Source organism: Prunus mume, linkage group LG2, assembly GCF_029339155.1.
Source record: "Prunus mume cultivar Tortuosa linkage group LG2, ASM2933915v1, whole genome shotgun sequence".
Classification (NCBI taxonomy): Eukaryota; Viridiplantae; Streptophyta; class Magnoliopsida; order Rosales; family Rosaceae; genus Prunus; species Prunus mume.
In genome coordinates, this window is record NC_142699.1 from 25,975,468 (window position 1) to 25,990,976 (window position 15,509).

General features: G+C 36.1%; 3 protein-coding genes and 1 long non-coding RNA gene across 5 annotated transcripts; 1 reads left to right on the forward strand and 3 right to left on the reverse strand.

The window, feature by feature from the left end:
• The first annotated feature begins 223 nt into the window (after positions 1–223).
• LOC103324244 (uncharacterized) lies at positions 224–3,581 on the forward strand. Of its 2 annotated transcripts, XR_016124521.1 has the most exons (3): positions 291–927; positions 1,150–1,357; positions 3,206–3,581. It is a non-coding gene; the product is annotated as an uncharacterized LOC103324244 (long non-coding RNA). The 2 variants fall into 2 exon arrangements; XR_016124520.1 differs by having other exon boundaries at positions 224–1,357.
• Positions 3,582–3,758: 177 nt separating this feature from the next.
• LOC103324245 (uncharacterized) lies at positions 3,759–5,369 on the reverse strand. The gene is made up of 3 exons (XM_008226285.3): positions 5,021–5,369; positions 4,678–4,900; positions 3,759–4,113 (listed from the first exon to the last, which is right to left on the reverse strand). Exons 1-3 carry the CDS (start codon positions 5,044–5,046, stop codon positions 3,880–3,882), a joined length of 483 nt encoding a protein of 160 aa, XP_008224507.1. The 5' UTR covers positions 5,047–5,369; the 3' UTR covers positions 3,759–3,879.
• Positions 5,370–6,841: 1,472 nt separating this feature from the next.
• On the reverse strand, positions 6,842–8,269 carry LOC103324246 (Integrase-type DNA-binding superfamily protein). The gene has a single exon (XM_008226286.2). The coding sequence runs from the start codon at positions 8,211–8,213 to the stop codon at positions 6,933–6,935; it is 1,281 nt and encodes a 426-aa protein (XP_008224508.2). The 5' UTR covers positions 8,214–8,269; the 3' UTR covers positions 6,842–6,932.
• A 6,372-nt stretch (positions 8,270–14,641) lies between these two features.
• On the reverse strand, positions 14,642–15,488 carry LOC103324247 (uncharacterized). Its single transcript, XM_008226287.3, has 3 exons — positions 15,324–15,488; positions 15,038–15,137; positions 14,642–14,921 (listed from the first exon to the last, which is right to left on the reverse strand). Exons 1-3 carry the CDS (start codon positions 15,328–15,330, stop codon positions 14,834–14,836), a joined length of 195 nt encoding a protein of 64 aa, XP_008224509.1. The 5' UTR covers positions 15,331–15,488; the 3' UTR covers positions 14,642–14,833.
• Between the last annotated feature and the right edge of the window lie 21 nt (positions 15,489–15,509).

The following is a 15,509-nucleotide window of genomic DNA, read 5'->3' on the forward strand; positions in this document are numbered from 1 at the left end:
ATCTTCTTTGAACAAAATTAGGGCTCTTAAAAAGAAGGATTTGTATCTTCTGGGAAAGAAAAAAATATAAAAAGGGATTTGTATCGCATCCTAGGTTTGATTCCCTTCTTTTTCAATATCGCTTGTATTAATTTATTTTTTTAATTTATAAAAAATCCACTAGTGTAATAGTATGGAACAATTTCTCCCCACTAAAGGTCGAGTCCTATACTTTGTTCAAATTCCTCGTATTATGTAAAAATAAAATTATTAACCACATGAAAGAAACATAATTTTGGCTGCACCGCAGCTCCTTTCTTTTGATTTTGATATTTAAATGGCTCGTTTTATTGGAAAAGCCCAACAACGTCGCCACTCCAAATTTGGGGCGGAACTTCATCAAAGGATTATTACCTGCCTCTATGGCTCTGCGTTACCTCTTCGGCGGAGTAACCCACACCGCTGTCAACCATACTCACCTCATGCTCAAGCCCTATATTGGCTTCTGTGCACTGTTAAATCACAATGCTTTGATCCCCATTTCTTCTTCTTCAGCGTTTGTATTTCTCCATGGCTCTCCTTCTTTTTCTTCTGCAAACCCAATTTCAGGTTCACAAAGTTGTACAACATCACCCCATGTGGTGGCACTTGCATTTACATGGGTGCCCGCGAGGATGATTGGATCATCAGACTCGCCAAGTTTGCAGTAGAGCAGCACAATTTCAAGAGGTCTTTTTCCTTTTCCTGTTTTAAATTCTCCATCTTTACGCCAATTTTCTGTCTTTTGTTCCAAACCCAGTTCATAAAATATCATAAACTCCGGAAAATTAAATTTTATACGAAATCCGTTTTGGTTTCTTTGTAGGGTGCGTACCTTTTGTGGAGAAGATTGTATCCAATGCATCTTTATGGGATGTTAGGAACGTTTCAGTGAAAAGTTACTTTTTGGTACTAAATGTGAATTTTGGTGTATGTTTATTAATTTTGTCAATCTCATTTCCTTTGTTCTGCTAGCATTCTACGTTTTTAATTTAAGGTAGGTTTAAACATTATGTGTGTTTGGCCCCAAAGATGTAGTTATTGAGATTCTTATGGTTTCTCCCTCTTTCTTCTGGCACTTCTACTTAATTTTGTTTATAATGTCAATGTTTCTTTTTTGTGTTTGTGTAGAGTAAGAATCTTCAATATGTGAGGGTGTTGGGGGCAAGCCACACTATGGTTTCTAGCATATTGTACCATATTACACTGGAGACAGTTGATGCTACTAAGCCTAAGATTTACCATGCAGTTGTTTGGTTACAAATATTAAAGAACTTCATGGAGTTGCTTGCGTGGAAGCCCGTTAATGACCGCTTGTCGGTTCTTGGTGTTAAGTCCGGTAAGTACAGTCCAAAGATTTCTTTTCACATATTTTACCTTATATCTCAAGTTTGTGACTTTTTTTCACTTGATTTAGGATTCTTTTGCTTTTCTCAATTTGCCAAACACTGCATCTGCATGTTTCCTGATAAATTGTTGGAAAAGAAAACAATCCAAGTTGTTAATTACTATAAATGTTTTACCTCCAAATCCAAAGTGCACAGGACAAATGCAAAGGCCCCCTTGCATCTTTAACCACCCATACAGAGACATATGACACTACTGTTTGATAGTTTAACCACCCATAGAGAGACTTATGTAATTCTACATCTTGGGTAGGAGAAAAACTTGACATCCTTTAGTTACTACCATACTGCCCCTTGAAAGTTTATCTGATCTAGGATTTTTACAGCTTCTATTTTTTAAACTTCTACTTACTAATGCAATGTCGGGATCCATGGAACAACCAACAACCATGACCCTGTACTCGTGTCTTCACATAGGTAAACTTGTTTAAAAGTCGTCACTTGCAAGCCAATTTATTTTCCTTTATTAAAACTATCCAGTCACAGTTTATCAATCATACTACCCGCACAATCACTTAGCCACTCAAACCATATAATATATAGGACTACAACAGCCTTAAAGTAAATCCCTGAGTCGTGCCAGGTTCTATTTGGAAACTTGATATTCTAAAACAGCTTGATAGTGGTTGATGTTGCCTTTAGTCTAGAAAATCCTATCCATTGTTTGTTAAGTTTTAAATCGACGTTTATGCTTTTGTCATTCTTGAGCTGTACTTTTCTCTGGCTTTTGTAGTTCTCAGTGTAGATAGCTTTAGTAGCATCTTCGTAAAGGAATAGTGTTATTTATCCTGCTTGTATGTTTTTTAACAGCATTTCTGTGGATGTGAAACATAGAACAGTTATTATAGTGGCAGCAATGAATATTTGAATAATTATTCTGTAGGTTATTTTAGTGGCAGCATTAAATGTTACTAGTATCACCCTTGAGGTATAAACGTATTACATGCATCCATTTGTAAATACTTGTATAAAGGATTTTATAGATGACATGTCTATGAGTAATGCTAGAGGGGTCAGAATTTTTATCCACATCAATTGATCAAATGCTCGGGCTGTTGATGTGTTAATTAACAATTGGACTTAGTAGCGACATACTAAGTACATATGAACTGCCACATCACGTGGTTAGATAATTGGGTCTCTGTGGTATTTTTCTTTGTTTATTGTCTAATTACTTGTTTGAGCCAGTCATTGAAAGTGGCGATCGTTCATACTTAAAAGTATCAACACATCTGTTAATCGATATTGGCTGTTCGCGGATGCCTTCTCTGACAGATGTGTGACTGAATAAGAAAAATGGAACAGTTGAGTTTTTTTTACATTGTTGTGTAGTTTGTAGTTAATTACAGTAGTGAAAGAGTTTCATTCTCTGAATGCCTCAAAAGTACATTTGATGAGTGTAGCATTGTCAATGTACCTACAGAGGACAGATTTTCGTGCATACCCTGAGAAGCAAAGAGACATTAACCTGACAGTACATGCCTTGAAACTCCATGGGTAATAAAAGTAATAAATTTGACACTAGACCTTGAGCTTTGGGATCTATGCTTGTATCCTTAGGAATCACATGAAAAGCTTAGTGATGCAGAGTAATTGCCATTTTGACTTATAATCTGTATTACAAGTTGAGAGTGTTGGTCATGCAATAGGCAATTAAATTCTTTGGTCTTTATGCCCGAATTTCAAAGTTTTTCGCTTCCTGGCTTATATATTTTTTTCTTTATGTAATTTGGTTTCGGTTTCACAGGGACTGTTTTGGATGTCTTATTTATTTTACGCAGGTGATTTGAAATTGCATGAAGCTGTTATGTTTTATATGAATGATGTACAGCGGGATCGCTTCCTACACTGAATGTACAAAGCCTACCTATCTAACCTCCAAATTTGGATACGCCCGGCACATTGCATCAGTCACTCACATACAGTTATGTGAGGCCTACTTTTGTACGGTGAGCCACACGTGCTTGTATAAGTGTCCAATGCCACAAGTAGTACTTGTTTTTGGTTGGAACAAATATTCCTCCTAACCTTGGACCAAAAAAATATTCTTCCTAACCTTTGAAATTCGCCTTTTCAACCTTTAAACAATGTATAGTGAATAGTGAATTTTGGATCTGTTAATTATATAATCTCCAGTAATGTTTATTTTTCCTTTTCTATCTATTTATTAAAGGAAGAGAAGATAGAAGATGGAGCATATGTTCATCTCACGTGGTGAATGGTTAATGATTTATTTTGTACATCTATGCAGGGTGATTTTCTGTTGAGTGTGGCCTGGATCTTTGTTTTTGGATTATTTTGCCGCTTGAAATATGGGAAATCTAAAACGTCAAATGAAAGCTCAACCATTCAATATAAAACTTTACTTCCAAGAGCTAAAGTTATACAAGAAAGGAACAATGTTTATATGCATGTCGATAAAGGCAAGGGATGCCATTCAAAAATTAATTTAAAGTTAATGTAACATTGCATACTTCCTAGTCCAGTCCTTTGCTATTTCAATGGCTTTCTGTTCGTCTGTTCGGAAGAGAAGGCAGCATGGATTGAGAGGGTCCATTGGATTTGGATCATTAAGAAGTGAGCATATGGAGAGCAGCAGGCTCTCAATGGTCTGGACTGGGTTCCATTCTTCTTCTTCCAAAATGTCTATGTAAATTGTCCCATCCTCACCAATGTTTGGATGATAAACCTGCATAACACCAACATATGGCACATCTGTAAATGAATTGTTGGAAAAAGGACAGGCTACAACAATTTCATTATTGAAGCTTATAACGGCGACATGAAAGTTATGCAAGTGAATTATACGAGCAAGTATAATATTCCATGCAGAATGACAAGAAAGATTTGGATGAAAATTTTCAGAACATCTAATGCAAGTTGCAACTAGTTTTAGTTTATAGAAACATAATGATTCAGAATCCAACTTGAAAACATGAACATTTCTCCTTATGTCCTAACGCGTTCTAATCAAGACTATTCATCCAAAGGTATAGAAACACCTGGAATTAATAAGAGACCAAGATGATGAACAAAACAGACTTCTGTTGACTTCGTCCCAAAAAAAAAACACAGACTTGTGTTGACTTGACTCAGAATGCAGTCTTTGTCATTGATCTTTAGAGTGATGCTTGTCGTTTAATCTGCCTTTTCCATTACTCTTAACACATGTTTTCACCTTAATCACATGCATCATTATCCAATTGCAAAATTATAATAGACAAGATGTATGTGTAGACAGTAGATACATTACCTTGGTTAAAAATTTGATGGTGGGAGGTTTGGTAGGATAGTCTTGTGGTAAATCAATGGAAAGAAAAAAGACACCTCCTTCATAAGGAGAATATGGAGGCCCCATGATCACACCTTGCCATTTGAAAGGCTCATCTTCATTTACTGGTCCATAACTGCAGTGTGTTGGGAAGTCTACTTTTCTGAACCCCTCCCTTTTGTAAATCCAGTGCTCTGCAACTTTTCTGTCCTTCATGACAATTTATATTGTTGTTAGTTTGATCAAGCATCATAGCAAAAAAATATGCAAACCCCATAAGAGGAGAAGTTAAGTTGACCCCAAAAAAAAAAAGAAGAGAAACCACCTATCCGGCATGCTCTCTGTGTGCATGCCAGTGCAGCAGAAGTTTGATGAACAAAGCAAGATAGTGAGAATCTCAACAGTTAATTTATGGACAGAAAAGCTTCGATGGATAATAAGCACAAGAGAAAATGAAAAAAAAAAGAAGGTAAATCTTTCTACTTGGGAACCTCCGATATGTGGCTTTATTTATCTTATGATTTTGATTTTTCCATGTTCCTGGAAAAGAGGTAGTCATTTCTTGGAGCTTGACTTCAACCGCGTCAAATTCAAGAAAAATCTTGTCTACATGGAAAAGTGAGTGACAAAAATCGCATGAGGGAAATTCTTGCGCAGTTTCGCTCCTTGTTCCAAAGGAAGAGCATTGACCCAGTTTTCTGCCAGTTACTAGAATATGGCAGGTTGAAGGATGGTCATTTATAGTTACTAACTAATATCAACTAACTCTTGATTTAATGGTATTTATCTTATTAAAAAAACGAGATTATAAGTAATTCCCCATCGCAATTGAAAAAACATAAAAAAGACAACTTACAATTTCGCTTTAGAGCAAGGCCAATAGAGGCAATATTTGGGGTCAATAGTCAAAATCATGTGGGATGTGAATGAATGAGTGATTGGCGCCATTTTCCCAAATGCAGTGAAAATTTCGTCTAGCTTTTGACTTGAGAGTGAAAAGCTGTTTCAGACAAAAAAAAAAACAGATTGAAAAGCAGTGGACCTCACGAGTTCGGAGAGAGGACTGGCCCTGGCCCAAGGTGACGTACTTAGGGGCCAAAGTATCAAAGACATAATTTGTTAACAATGGTATAGCCGAGCGCCGCTATACTTTTGTTGACACGTTGGTCCCTTTTTTAACTAAATAGTATAGCCGTGCGGATATATTTCGATATATTTTTATTTTATAAAAATTGTATAGCCGAGGGTCTTTACTACGGTAATTTTTTTAGGAAGACTTTGAAAAACACAAAGAAGAGAGAAATTTTATAAAATAAGCCAAAATAGACAAAATTGCCCTTATTTATTTTTGGATTTCTTAAGGAATCCTTTACATTTGCATGTTTTTGATTTGAAAGTTGAGAGGTTTTTCTGTCTTTTTTGAAAAAGCCAAACATTTTTCCAAAAGTGAAATTTTTTTTTGGCTAAAACCTAAATTTACTATTTTTTTAAAAGATATAGTATAGCCGGTCGGCTATACTTGTTTTAAACACGTGGGCGCCTAATCGCTAGACGAGGCTTTTTTTTCCCTCTATAAACGTATAGCCGAATACGGCGTATAGCTCTCGAGAAAGCTTTTTAAAATTAAACAGTATAGCCGCGCGGCTATACCTGGGTATTTTTTTTTTTTTAAATAAAATTTAAAATTTAAAATTTAAAATTTATTTTTTTAAATTAATGGTATAGTCGAGCGGCTATAATCTTTATATATATATATATATATATATATATGGATCCTTTTTCAAGCCCCATTCAACGTTCCAAATTTGGCAACAGTACTATTCAAAAAGATATTTACATTAGACATCTTTCCATTTCATAATGCATAGTTGGAAAATCATGCATCATGCCTGTTTCAAAGTGCAAAACCTTCGTCACAGAACAGAAAAGTTGTAGAAATAAAATCAACAGCCACAGAAACTAAACTTCATAAAGAAAAATAAAGGAAAATATATCACTGCATAAAGAACATCTTTTAAGAAAGAAAAAAAAAACCAAATTGGAGAAAGCACAAATCTGATAATCTAACCATTCACTGCAATAATTTGGAAAAGAAAAAAGATGAGTTACATGCCTATATACTGAATCAAAAAAAAAAAAAAAAAAATTTATTCAACACGACATCAATTTAATCAGAGAAATCGTGGTCTCGGTATCACATATCATTTTTTGAAACGAAAGAAAAAAACAAGGAAAGGTTATGAATCAGAAACCAGAAGAGCATCCCATATCATGTCCATGTCCAAAGAGGGCATTCTACTTAGCTGAACAGCATCCACATCTGCTGATACTAACTCCTGCTGGCTTTTCTTGCTTTCAATTACCACCTGATGATCAGATCCAACTTTGCTCTCCAATCCAAACTGCCACTCTTTTCTTGTTGGGTTTTGGCTGAGATTACTATTGATCATGAGATTTGAGTACTTGTTTGGTGATGCTAATTGAGATGATTTGGACTCCATGATAGCCTTCTGATGTGCTTGTGATGAAGATATTGCTTGTAACTTTGCTTCAAGCAGAGCAGCTGTGTTTCCTTTCAAAGCATTGGCCTTAAGTTGATGCTTCAAATCTGGGAAATTCAAATGGGCATGCTCCCCACGCAACATGTAGGCGGCTGTGTCATATGCAATGGCAGCCTCCTCAGCTGTGTCAAAAGTCCCCAACCAGACTCTTGTTCGGTTTCTTGGTAATCGAATCTCAGCCACCCATTTCCCCCAATGCCTTTGCCTAACTCCTCTAAATAGCTTCCCTGGTGATGATGATGCTGATGACAAATTGTTATGAGGCTGCTTGTGGTGTTGATTGATCTGCTGCTGCAATCTTGATGACCTTCCAGTGCGTTTCATTGGCTGCGTCTTCGTCGTGCTTAGCCAGTAATCATTGAAGCCTTTAGATGAATGGCTTGCTAAATTTTGATTCAATTTAAGCCACTCAATCATGCCCGGTTGACGCTGAATTTGGTCGATTACTTGAGGAGTAGGAAATGAAGGGATTGATAAATAGGGGAACATACTAGGCTCATCACACCCTTTGGTCTTGCCAAGTGAGTCTACAACTTCAACTTGTGTGGACGACGAAGATGATGATGATGATGAGGGATCTAACATATTTGGCTCCTGCAAAAACAAATTTAAGTTTGGAAATTTTGACCTGTTTGATGACAAGGAAGTTGGAGAAGTAGGTGGTTGATCAGAAACTTGAACTCTACTCAGCTGAGGAAATGTTTCCAAGAAATTTACAGGAACAAATGGACTTTTGGTCAATCCAGGCATGTTGTCAATCAAATTGGAACCAGAAGAAGAAAACTCCTCTGTTGAAGAACTACTAGACTCTGGTGACAGTGATGATTTTGATCCACTGCCACACCAAATGGCTGGATCACCAAACAATTTTGATCCAATATCACTTGCCATTCTTGGAAAATAAGATGGCAATTGCTTTGCTATGAAGGTTTCCAACTTGGGAAACTTACCATCCATGCTAATAAAAACTTTGAGGGCAAACAGAACACACAAAGAAAAGAATGGCACAGAAATAATGGAAATCATGAATGCACTATGCTATATATATTTACCTCTGAAGGCTAAAGCTCTCCTCATCATGTGACAAGTATTTTGCTGCTTTATTAGAATATTAAAGGAACCTACTTTATGTCGATAAAGCAAAGCTATTGTCTGAGTCAGATCTCTCTCTCTCTCTCTCTCTCTCTCTCTCTCTCTCTGCTCAATTGACAAAAAGAATAAGCTCACCATTTTCCATTTCCTCCCCCAAGCAAATTCGTGCTTGCCAATATTCTTTCATGCCACATTGCAGGCAATCAGAACCTGACAGCTCAGGCCCTTCTTAGCTAACTTGCCATGTATGGTTACATGTTATGCAGTGAATCTTCCCCAGTGATGGTGACTGCATGAAAATTTCAACCTTTTACTTTCATGGCTTTTTATATATCATGATCATGGATTTTTGATGTCATTGATCATGTGATTTTCTCTAACACCCACATGCCTCGTTCCCCTTCTTTTTTACTTTCCAATTGAGTTTTATATATAAAGTTTAGACCTTTCAATATATATAACACAAAACTTCATTTTCTGATACTTAAGCTTGTTTTATACAAGTGTACATCTGCTAATAGTTGCTTAATTAGTCTTAATTTTAAGCCAACTGAGATGGCCAACCTTATGACTGGTCCTACATTGCAGGAAATTAGTGGAAAGCTCATACAAATGTTGGTACCAGAGGCTGCATTTATCAATATTATCATCGAAATAATCATTAGCGTTGAACAGGCCTTAAACCCAATTTAATTCAGCTATTATGTTAGTTAATTAATTTTATTTTAGGCCAGGATGTTGGATTAATTATTCTATAAGAATGAGGAAATGATGACTGTCTTTTCTGGATCTAACCCTTAAACAAATAGTGATGAAAGCTATCAACACAGGTATACCTTGTTTGGCTTTTTCTTGGGGCATCATGAGCATATGTGTCTTTTGAAGAGGGTTTGGAGACACTCAAGCACCTCATCAGCTCAAGCAAATAAAGGTAAAAGCCATAGCTAGCAAGCACTGCCACTAATTTCTCTCCACCTCAAGTGGTGAGGCTGGCTTTGAAATGATTAAAATTTCCTTCATTTGTGTGGTGCTGTTAAGTTTGCAGCCATTTTAAGCTAACCATTTGGGTCAACGCCACTTGGAGGGAACCATTCCAAGTGAGGAAAATACAAATATATATTATACTATAGAGAAGGAAAAAGAGAGAATAAAGAATCTCAAAGAAACTCTCTTTATTTTTTCACTTTTTATTTTTGTTTTGGCAAGTTTTGCAATATTATTCTAAGGCTAACTTGTTTGTCAATGTTATCTTACAAAACAAGCACATGGCTATGGCTGAGGCTAAGCTACCTATATTATGTTTTTTTCACATTCTTAATTGAGGAGGATTAGTAGGCAGAGGGCACGAGGCCATGTTTTCAAATGTTAGCTTTTGCTTTCTGTTTCCTTGATCATATATATCTTTATTCCTTCCTGTGTTTTGGACCTCAAAACCTTGAAACAGAAGGAAATAAATAAATAATGCCCTCATTTCCAAACACACACACATCAGCAACAGCTTTTAGATTAAATTAGAGATGGAGAAGGAGCTTGATCAATGAGTGGATGACAAGTCATGAGTGGGGGACTCAGTGCCCCTCTCTATATAATATTGTTACTCTTGTGACAGGCCTTGCTTAATTTTCTTACAATCTTCCATCAGTTTCTCTGTCTTGAAGATAAGAATTTTGCAGCCTAGCAAAGCAAAATAGACACATTCATTGCGCCTGGTTGTCCAGTTTCTTTGTTTCTGCCATTATCTATTTATAGTCACATTTCTCTTATGGTTTGTGGAGTAATGTTCGCTTACCAAACTTATGTTATCAGACAAATACTTATCTCGCATAAATCTGAATCCCACATTTAAAAAAGAACCAAACTAATTTGTGGTCCGGATACGGTAAGAGAACATTTCTCACGATTTCTGCAGCTATTTCATGTTGTCTGATGCATGTTATAGGAGCTTTCAGAGGTGGCTCTACTCATGTGGCTACGGACTATGATATATTGATAATATAATAACAGCATATACAACTGGGGTACATTGCATATAAACAACAGATCTAGTCATTTGTAATTATCATTTAAATATTTTATTTCATTTTTGCAAACATGTTGAATATTCTACATCTGTGGTCTGGTGTGTGTGTCTGCGTGCATTTAAGTATATGGGGGACACAGAAATTTGTCCCTTGTCAACAGTTTATAACCTTAGCTCACAACTATAATTAGTTTAAAGTATCATGGCATCATGGATAACCAATTAATTAATCGCTCATTTGAGCTTAATTAAGCTGACCCTCAAATCAGAAAGAAAGAAAAAACGAACAGGTTCATTTCTGGTGCAACTACTTCAGGAATTTGACTATTATATGTATATATGACTTCCCCTTTACTTTATTCTTCTCATCAGCTTCTTTTTTTTTCAAAAAAGGGTTTTGATCAACCTTTTTGCAAGGAAGTTCATCCCTCCACGCCAACCCCCTTTAATTTCCCTCACTGCTGCTAATCCTTTTGTAACAGCACACAGAAGCACCATATATATAAAGTTAGATAAGATGAAAACATGACAAAAGATAGTGTAAAAGATGAAAACAACTGCATCAAAGTGGAATTCTTCTTGTTCAAATGATTCCATCTTTTGTTTTACATCACTTTGTCTTTCCATCTTTTCTAGCTCACAAGAAAGAATTTGTCTAGGAAGGGAATGGCAATATTATTTTTTACCCAAAGATTTATTAGTGTTGCCACATACTCACGTAATATCTGATAGTTGAGACATAGTGGTACTTTTATTCTACAATGTTGGAAGGCGTTTCAAGTTTGATTTCCCCTTTCAAAGAAATGATCCGATCATGTCATAAAGTACCAAATATTATGATATTTCTATATTTTTCTCTTAATTATTATGGATCCATCTTCTAAACCCAAATTAAGAACCAAATTAAGACTTAATCATGGATGCATATACATGCATGAATTTAATAATCTTTGCGATATGTATAAAAATCAATACGTAGGCAGGCAGCAAAACCTCTTGGAAGTTGAACTAGAAAACCTTATCCTGCTGAAAACTAAGTTGTACTTTTTTTTCTTTAATCCCAAACTAAGTTGAACTTTGGTTATCTGTTCATGAGTTAACATCATGACTTCCACCACCACCACCACCACCAATTGATCCAAATAAACTAATTTATTTTATTTAAAAAAATAGCATGGAGTGCGCTTTATCGTTTATTTTGACAAAGCATGATTACCAATGCCGTTGTGGTTATCAACTTATCATTAGTTAAATCATGGCTAACTAAGGTAGGCAGAGAAAAAATGCGGGCCATTGTAAATTTGTAATGTAATGTAAAGAGAAATCAAAGACATTGCTTTAAATTTTTAGTTATACTTTTCAATATGCTTTTTAATTAATATATAATTAAACCATCGACTTTTTCTCGTAACATGACCATGTCTAGGTAGTAGTAGTTTATCAATTTCAATTTTAAAAGGTTTCTCTCTTGCGAAATCAATTGTCTGTTTGGTTATTGTCTCTAATATGCAATTTATCCATGCAAATTTAAAAAGGTGTTCATAAAACGCCTCAAGGCTTACGCCTCGCTCGCTCTGAAGCACAAAAAATGTTTTGCTTTTCAAAACATTAGTTAAAACTTCAAAACTGTTCTGAATTGCAGAAATGGCTTTATTTCCTTAATTTCATAAATAAATAAAAAGTCTAAATATATTTTCATGGTTGAAACTTGTAAGAGACAAACGTGTCTAAACTGGCAATTAGCTGTACGGGTTTATTTGCATGAAGTCATGGCGTTTTATTTGCAGAAATTGATTCCCCATTGACATGTTCAAGTCTTAGGATAAGCCTTTAGTTCACCAAATAACACAAAGGTCACCGTTGAATATATCATACAATACAATGGCACCAACTCCATTACATAAAGTTTTACTTGTTTATTTGATCCATTTTTCTTTCGCTTGTAATTTTTGTTTGTCTAAACACTTGTGGGGTCGAGAAATTCAGTGTGACATATTCAGAGCAGAGTTTCTAAACGTGAGGGTGTTTAACTGGAAGGAGTCTTATTTTATTTTATTTTTAAAAAAGCGATATTGGGAAAAGGGGAATCGAACCTAGGACCTAGGATGCAAAGGTAAATGCTCTTATCCACTTGAGCTGCACTAAAACTTGTGTTTGTTCTGCAATGTAGTTTCACGGTCGAAGTTCCAACCATTCTTGAAAACCTTGTTCAAAGAAGACAATGAGGTACAACAGAACAATTGATCACATTCATGAGGTTTAAGAAATTTAACCATCACATTCATGAATCCCTTCTCTCTTTCTCTCCATCACATATTGATATTAGTGTTTCATGTGAGTTTTTCTCGAGGAGGTTAACTTAAAAAGAAGCTCGGGGTTTGTCTGCATGAAGATGTACATCCACCTTCAGCAATTACCATGCCATGCAATGTGATGAAGCTTTCATTTGGGAGGCTTGGGAGCCTCTGGTTTTTTCCATGGCTGTTGGTGAAGACCCTATTTTTTCTCCTACAACAGACATCTTTTTCTCAATAACTTTACACTATATCTATTTGCCACAGCTATCTCATATTCTCATTCTCATTCTTGCTAGAAGAACCTTGCCCTATATCTGGGTTCTGTACGCAGTATGTTAAACTAGTAATAAAGGCATCTATTTGCTACAGCTATCTCAAATTCTCATTTTCATTCTTGCTAGAAGGACCTTGCCCTATATCTGGGTTCTGTATGCAGTAAGCTTGAACATAAAGATAATCTAGGACCACTGCATATGATACTAAATTTTATTGTACTAAGGTGTACACATGGATGTGCAGCATGTGAATGTGTTCGTTTCGTTGCAATGGAAAACACAACAGAATCATCTAGTGCACATGGAGACAAATGAAACATCAAAGCATCCAAGCTTTAATGATCATTGTCTCTGGGTAGTTTGATAGTTCTTAAAATGACTAGGTTGCTGGGCACATCTTTATTTTTCATTGTAAAGAATGCTAGATTCTTATCACAATAAGTAAAGAACGTAAGATAAAACAAAAATCTCCTTAAATAACTTCCACCAGAGTAAAGACTTTCTTCTCTTGCTTCAGAAGACTATTAAGACATTCCTGTTCCGCAAGTGATTAATTTTCCATTCATGTCGAAACACAGCCAACACAGGTTCTCCCCATGTTTGAAGTACCCAAAGAACATGGCTTGCACTAATCTTGTAATTTCATTTCCCAAAAACATGGCATAGTAGTTTTGATGTCCTACATGTACAATTTTCAGTGACGGTTTGTGGTGGAATGTGCATCTAGGCATGCTTCTAAGTTGAACAAGCACCCGCAGTGAGGGTGTGCATCGGTTTCCCTATTTCCCTTTTAAAGGAAAAGAAGGCTTACTAACAGAAGTAGATCTCAATGGTCTTTGTACTCGCCACTCAGAGCATGCCTACTAACACGGAACGGCAAGAGATGACCTACAAGAAAGGTGATTGCCTCTTCTCCTTCCTTTATCTGATTATAATATCATATTGTTTCCTTTCAGTCCTCTTACTCCTCCACAGAATATTAACCCACTCAAACATTTAGAGGATGATACATGCTCCATATATACGAATCCACATCAAAGCAGTATCCCTAGCTAATGAGACTCTTTCCTACAGTAACAGATTACAAATGCAAACAGTGTAGAAGACAGAAAAACAAACCACGGAAGTTGACATGTTTTAGCCAATGGTCAATCAATCCTTGAGCCAAGGACAAGGGACCATGCTCTAGACTAGAGACTAGAACACATACATGGGCATGACGCCACAAAATACGCTTTTTGTTCTTGTCAAAAAACCTATGACCTCTTAGGTCCAACCCCTTACATCTACATCAAAGCACCATTGCAAAGCTTATAATATCTAGCAATTAACGACTCACAACGCAAATGATGTAAAAGACACATTATCTAAAACCTTGATTTGTAAAGTCGCAAACAGAATTAGAGATGTAATAAGTTATGAGTTTTCACAATCTGTAACAGAACCCAGCGTCATTGTGTCTAAAATCCTCCTATATCGAATTGTATCTGTGTTGGCCAACAAGCATCTCCACAGGTCCATGGTGATTCAATAAACTTCAAAGGTTGAGACTAAGCTAAAGCTCTTATACAGGTACCTCAATATTGATTAAAGTTTATAAATTTTGCTTTATTATGTTACAGATTCAGTTCAGTTTTCTGAAATTCCAAATAATCAATCAATTCTAAATCATGATGCAATAATAAGAATTACAGAAATCAATGGTACATGAAATTGGCTCACTTCATATATTTCTAAGTTAAGTATAAAACAAACTCACAATGACATATTTTCCAACATCAATTATTCAACACACCACAAATTTAAACAATGAAATCTCAACAGCTATTAATCAAGCCAAAGTTAAGACAACATCCCCAAATTAGACAATGCCATTCATTCTCTTATTTCGTACTATTTGCTTTTACCTCCGGAGGAATTCCCTCCCGGCGCTGCCCCCGCGGCCTTCTTCGCCTGCTTTTCTTGGAGCGCCTTCGCATCCCTGCCATCCATTTTTCAAGAAACAAAATATTTACAAATTGGGCTGTCTCAAAAGAAATAAAAATAAAAACCCAAAAAGAATTAGAAAAGAAAAAGATAAAAGATTGGAACTTGGACCTCTCTCGGCGCTGTTCTGGGGTCAAGCCATCGTCCTTGTTCTTACCCTTGCCGCCCCGAGCCTGAGCTCTTTCCCGATCTTTCTCTCTCTGGTTGCCGCGTGATCAAATCTCAGAATCAAAGAAAACACCCAATTTTGTTTTTGTTCGTACCAAAATCACTTCCAATAATAATAACGAAACAGAATTGAAGTGTTGAGAAACACGAGATTAAACAGAAATTCTGAAGCAGATAACAAAAAAAAGAAGCCTAACATGATGTACGAAATCAACAATGGAAAGGATATGAGTCATGATGCGAAGCGCCAAGTCAAGAGCCAAGAAGCGAAGAAGGGCAAGAGGCCGAGAGCAATAGCAAGTCAATTGGGAAAGAGATTGGGGTTCCAAGTAGAAAGGCTTTTGGTATTTTTTTTGTTTTTTTCTGTTCAAAGTTGCAAGTTGTAGCCAAGTTAGGCTGGCGGCACCAATTCTTT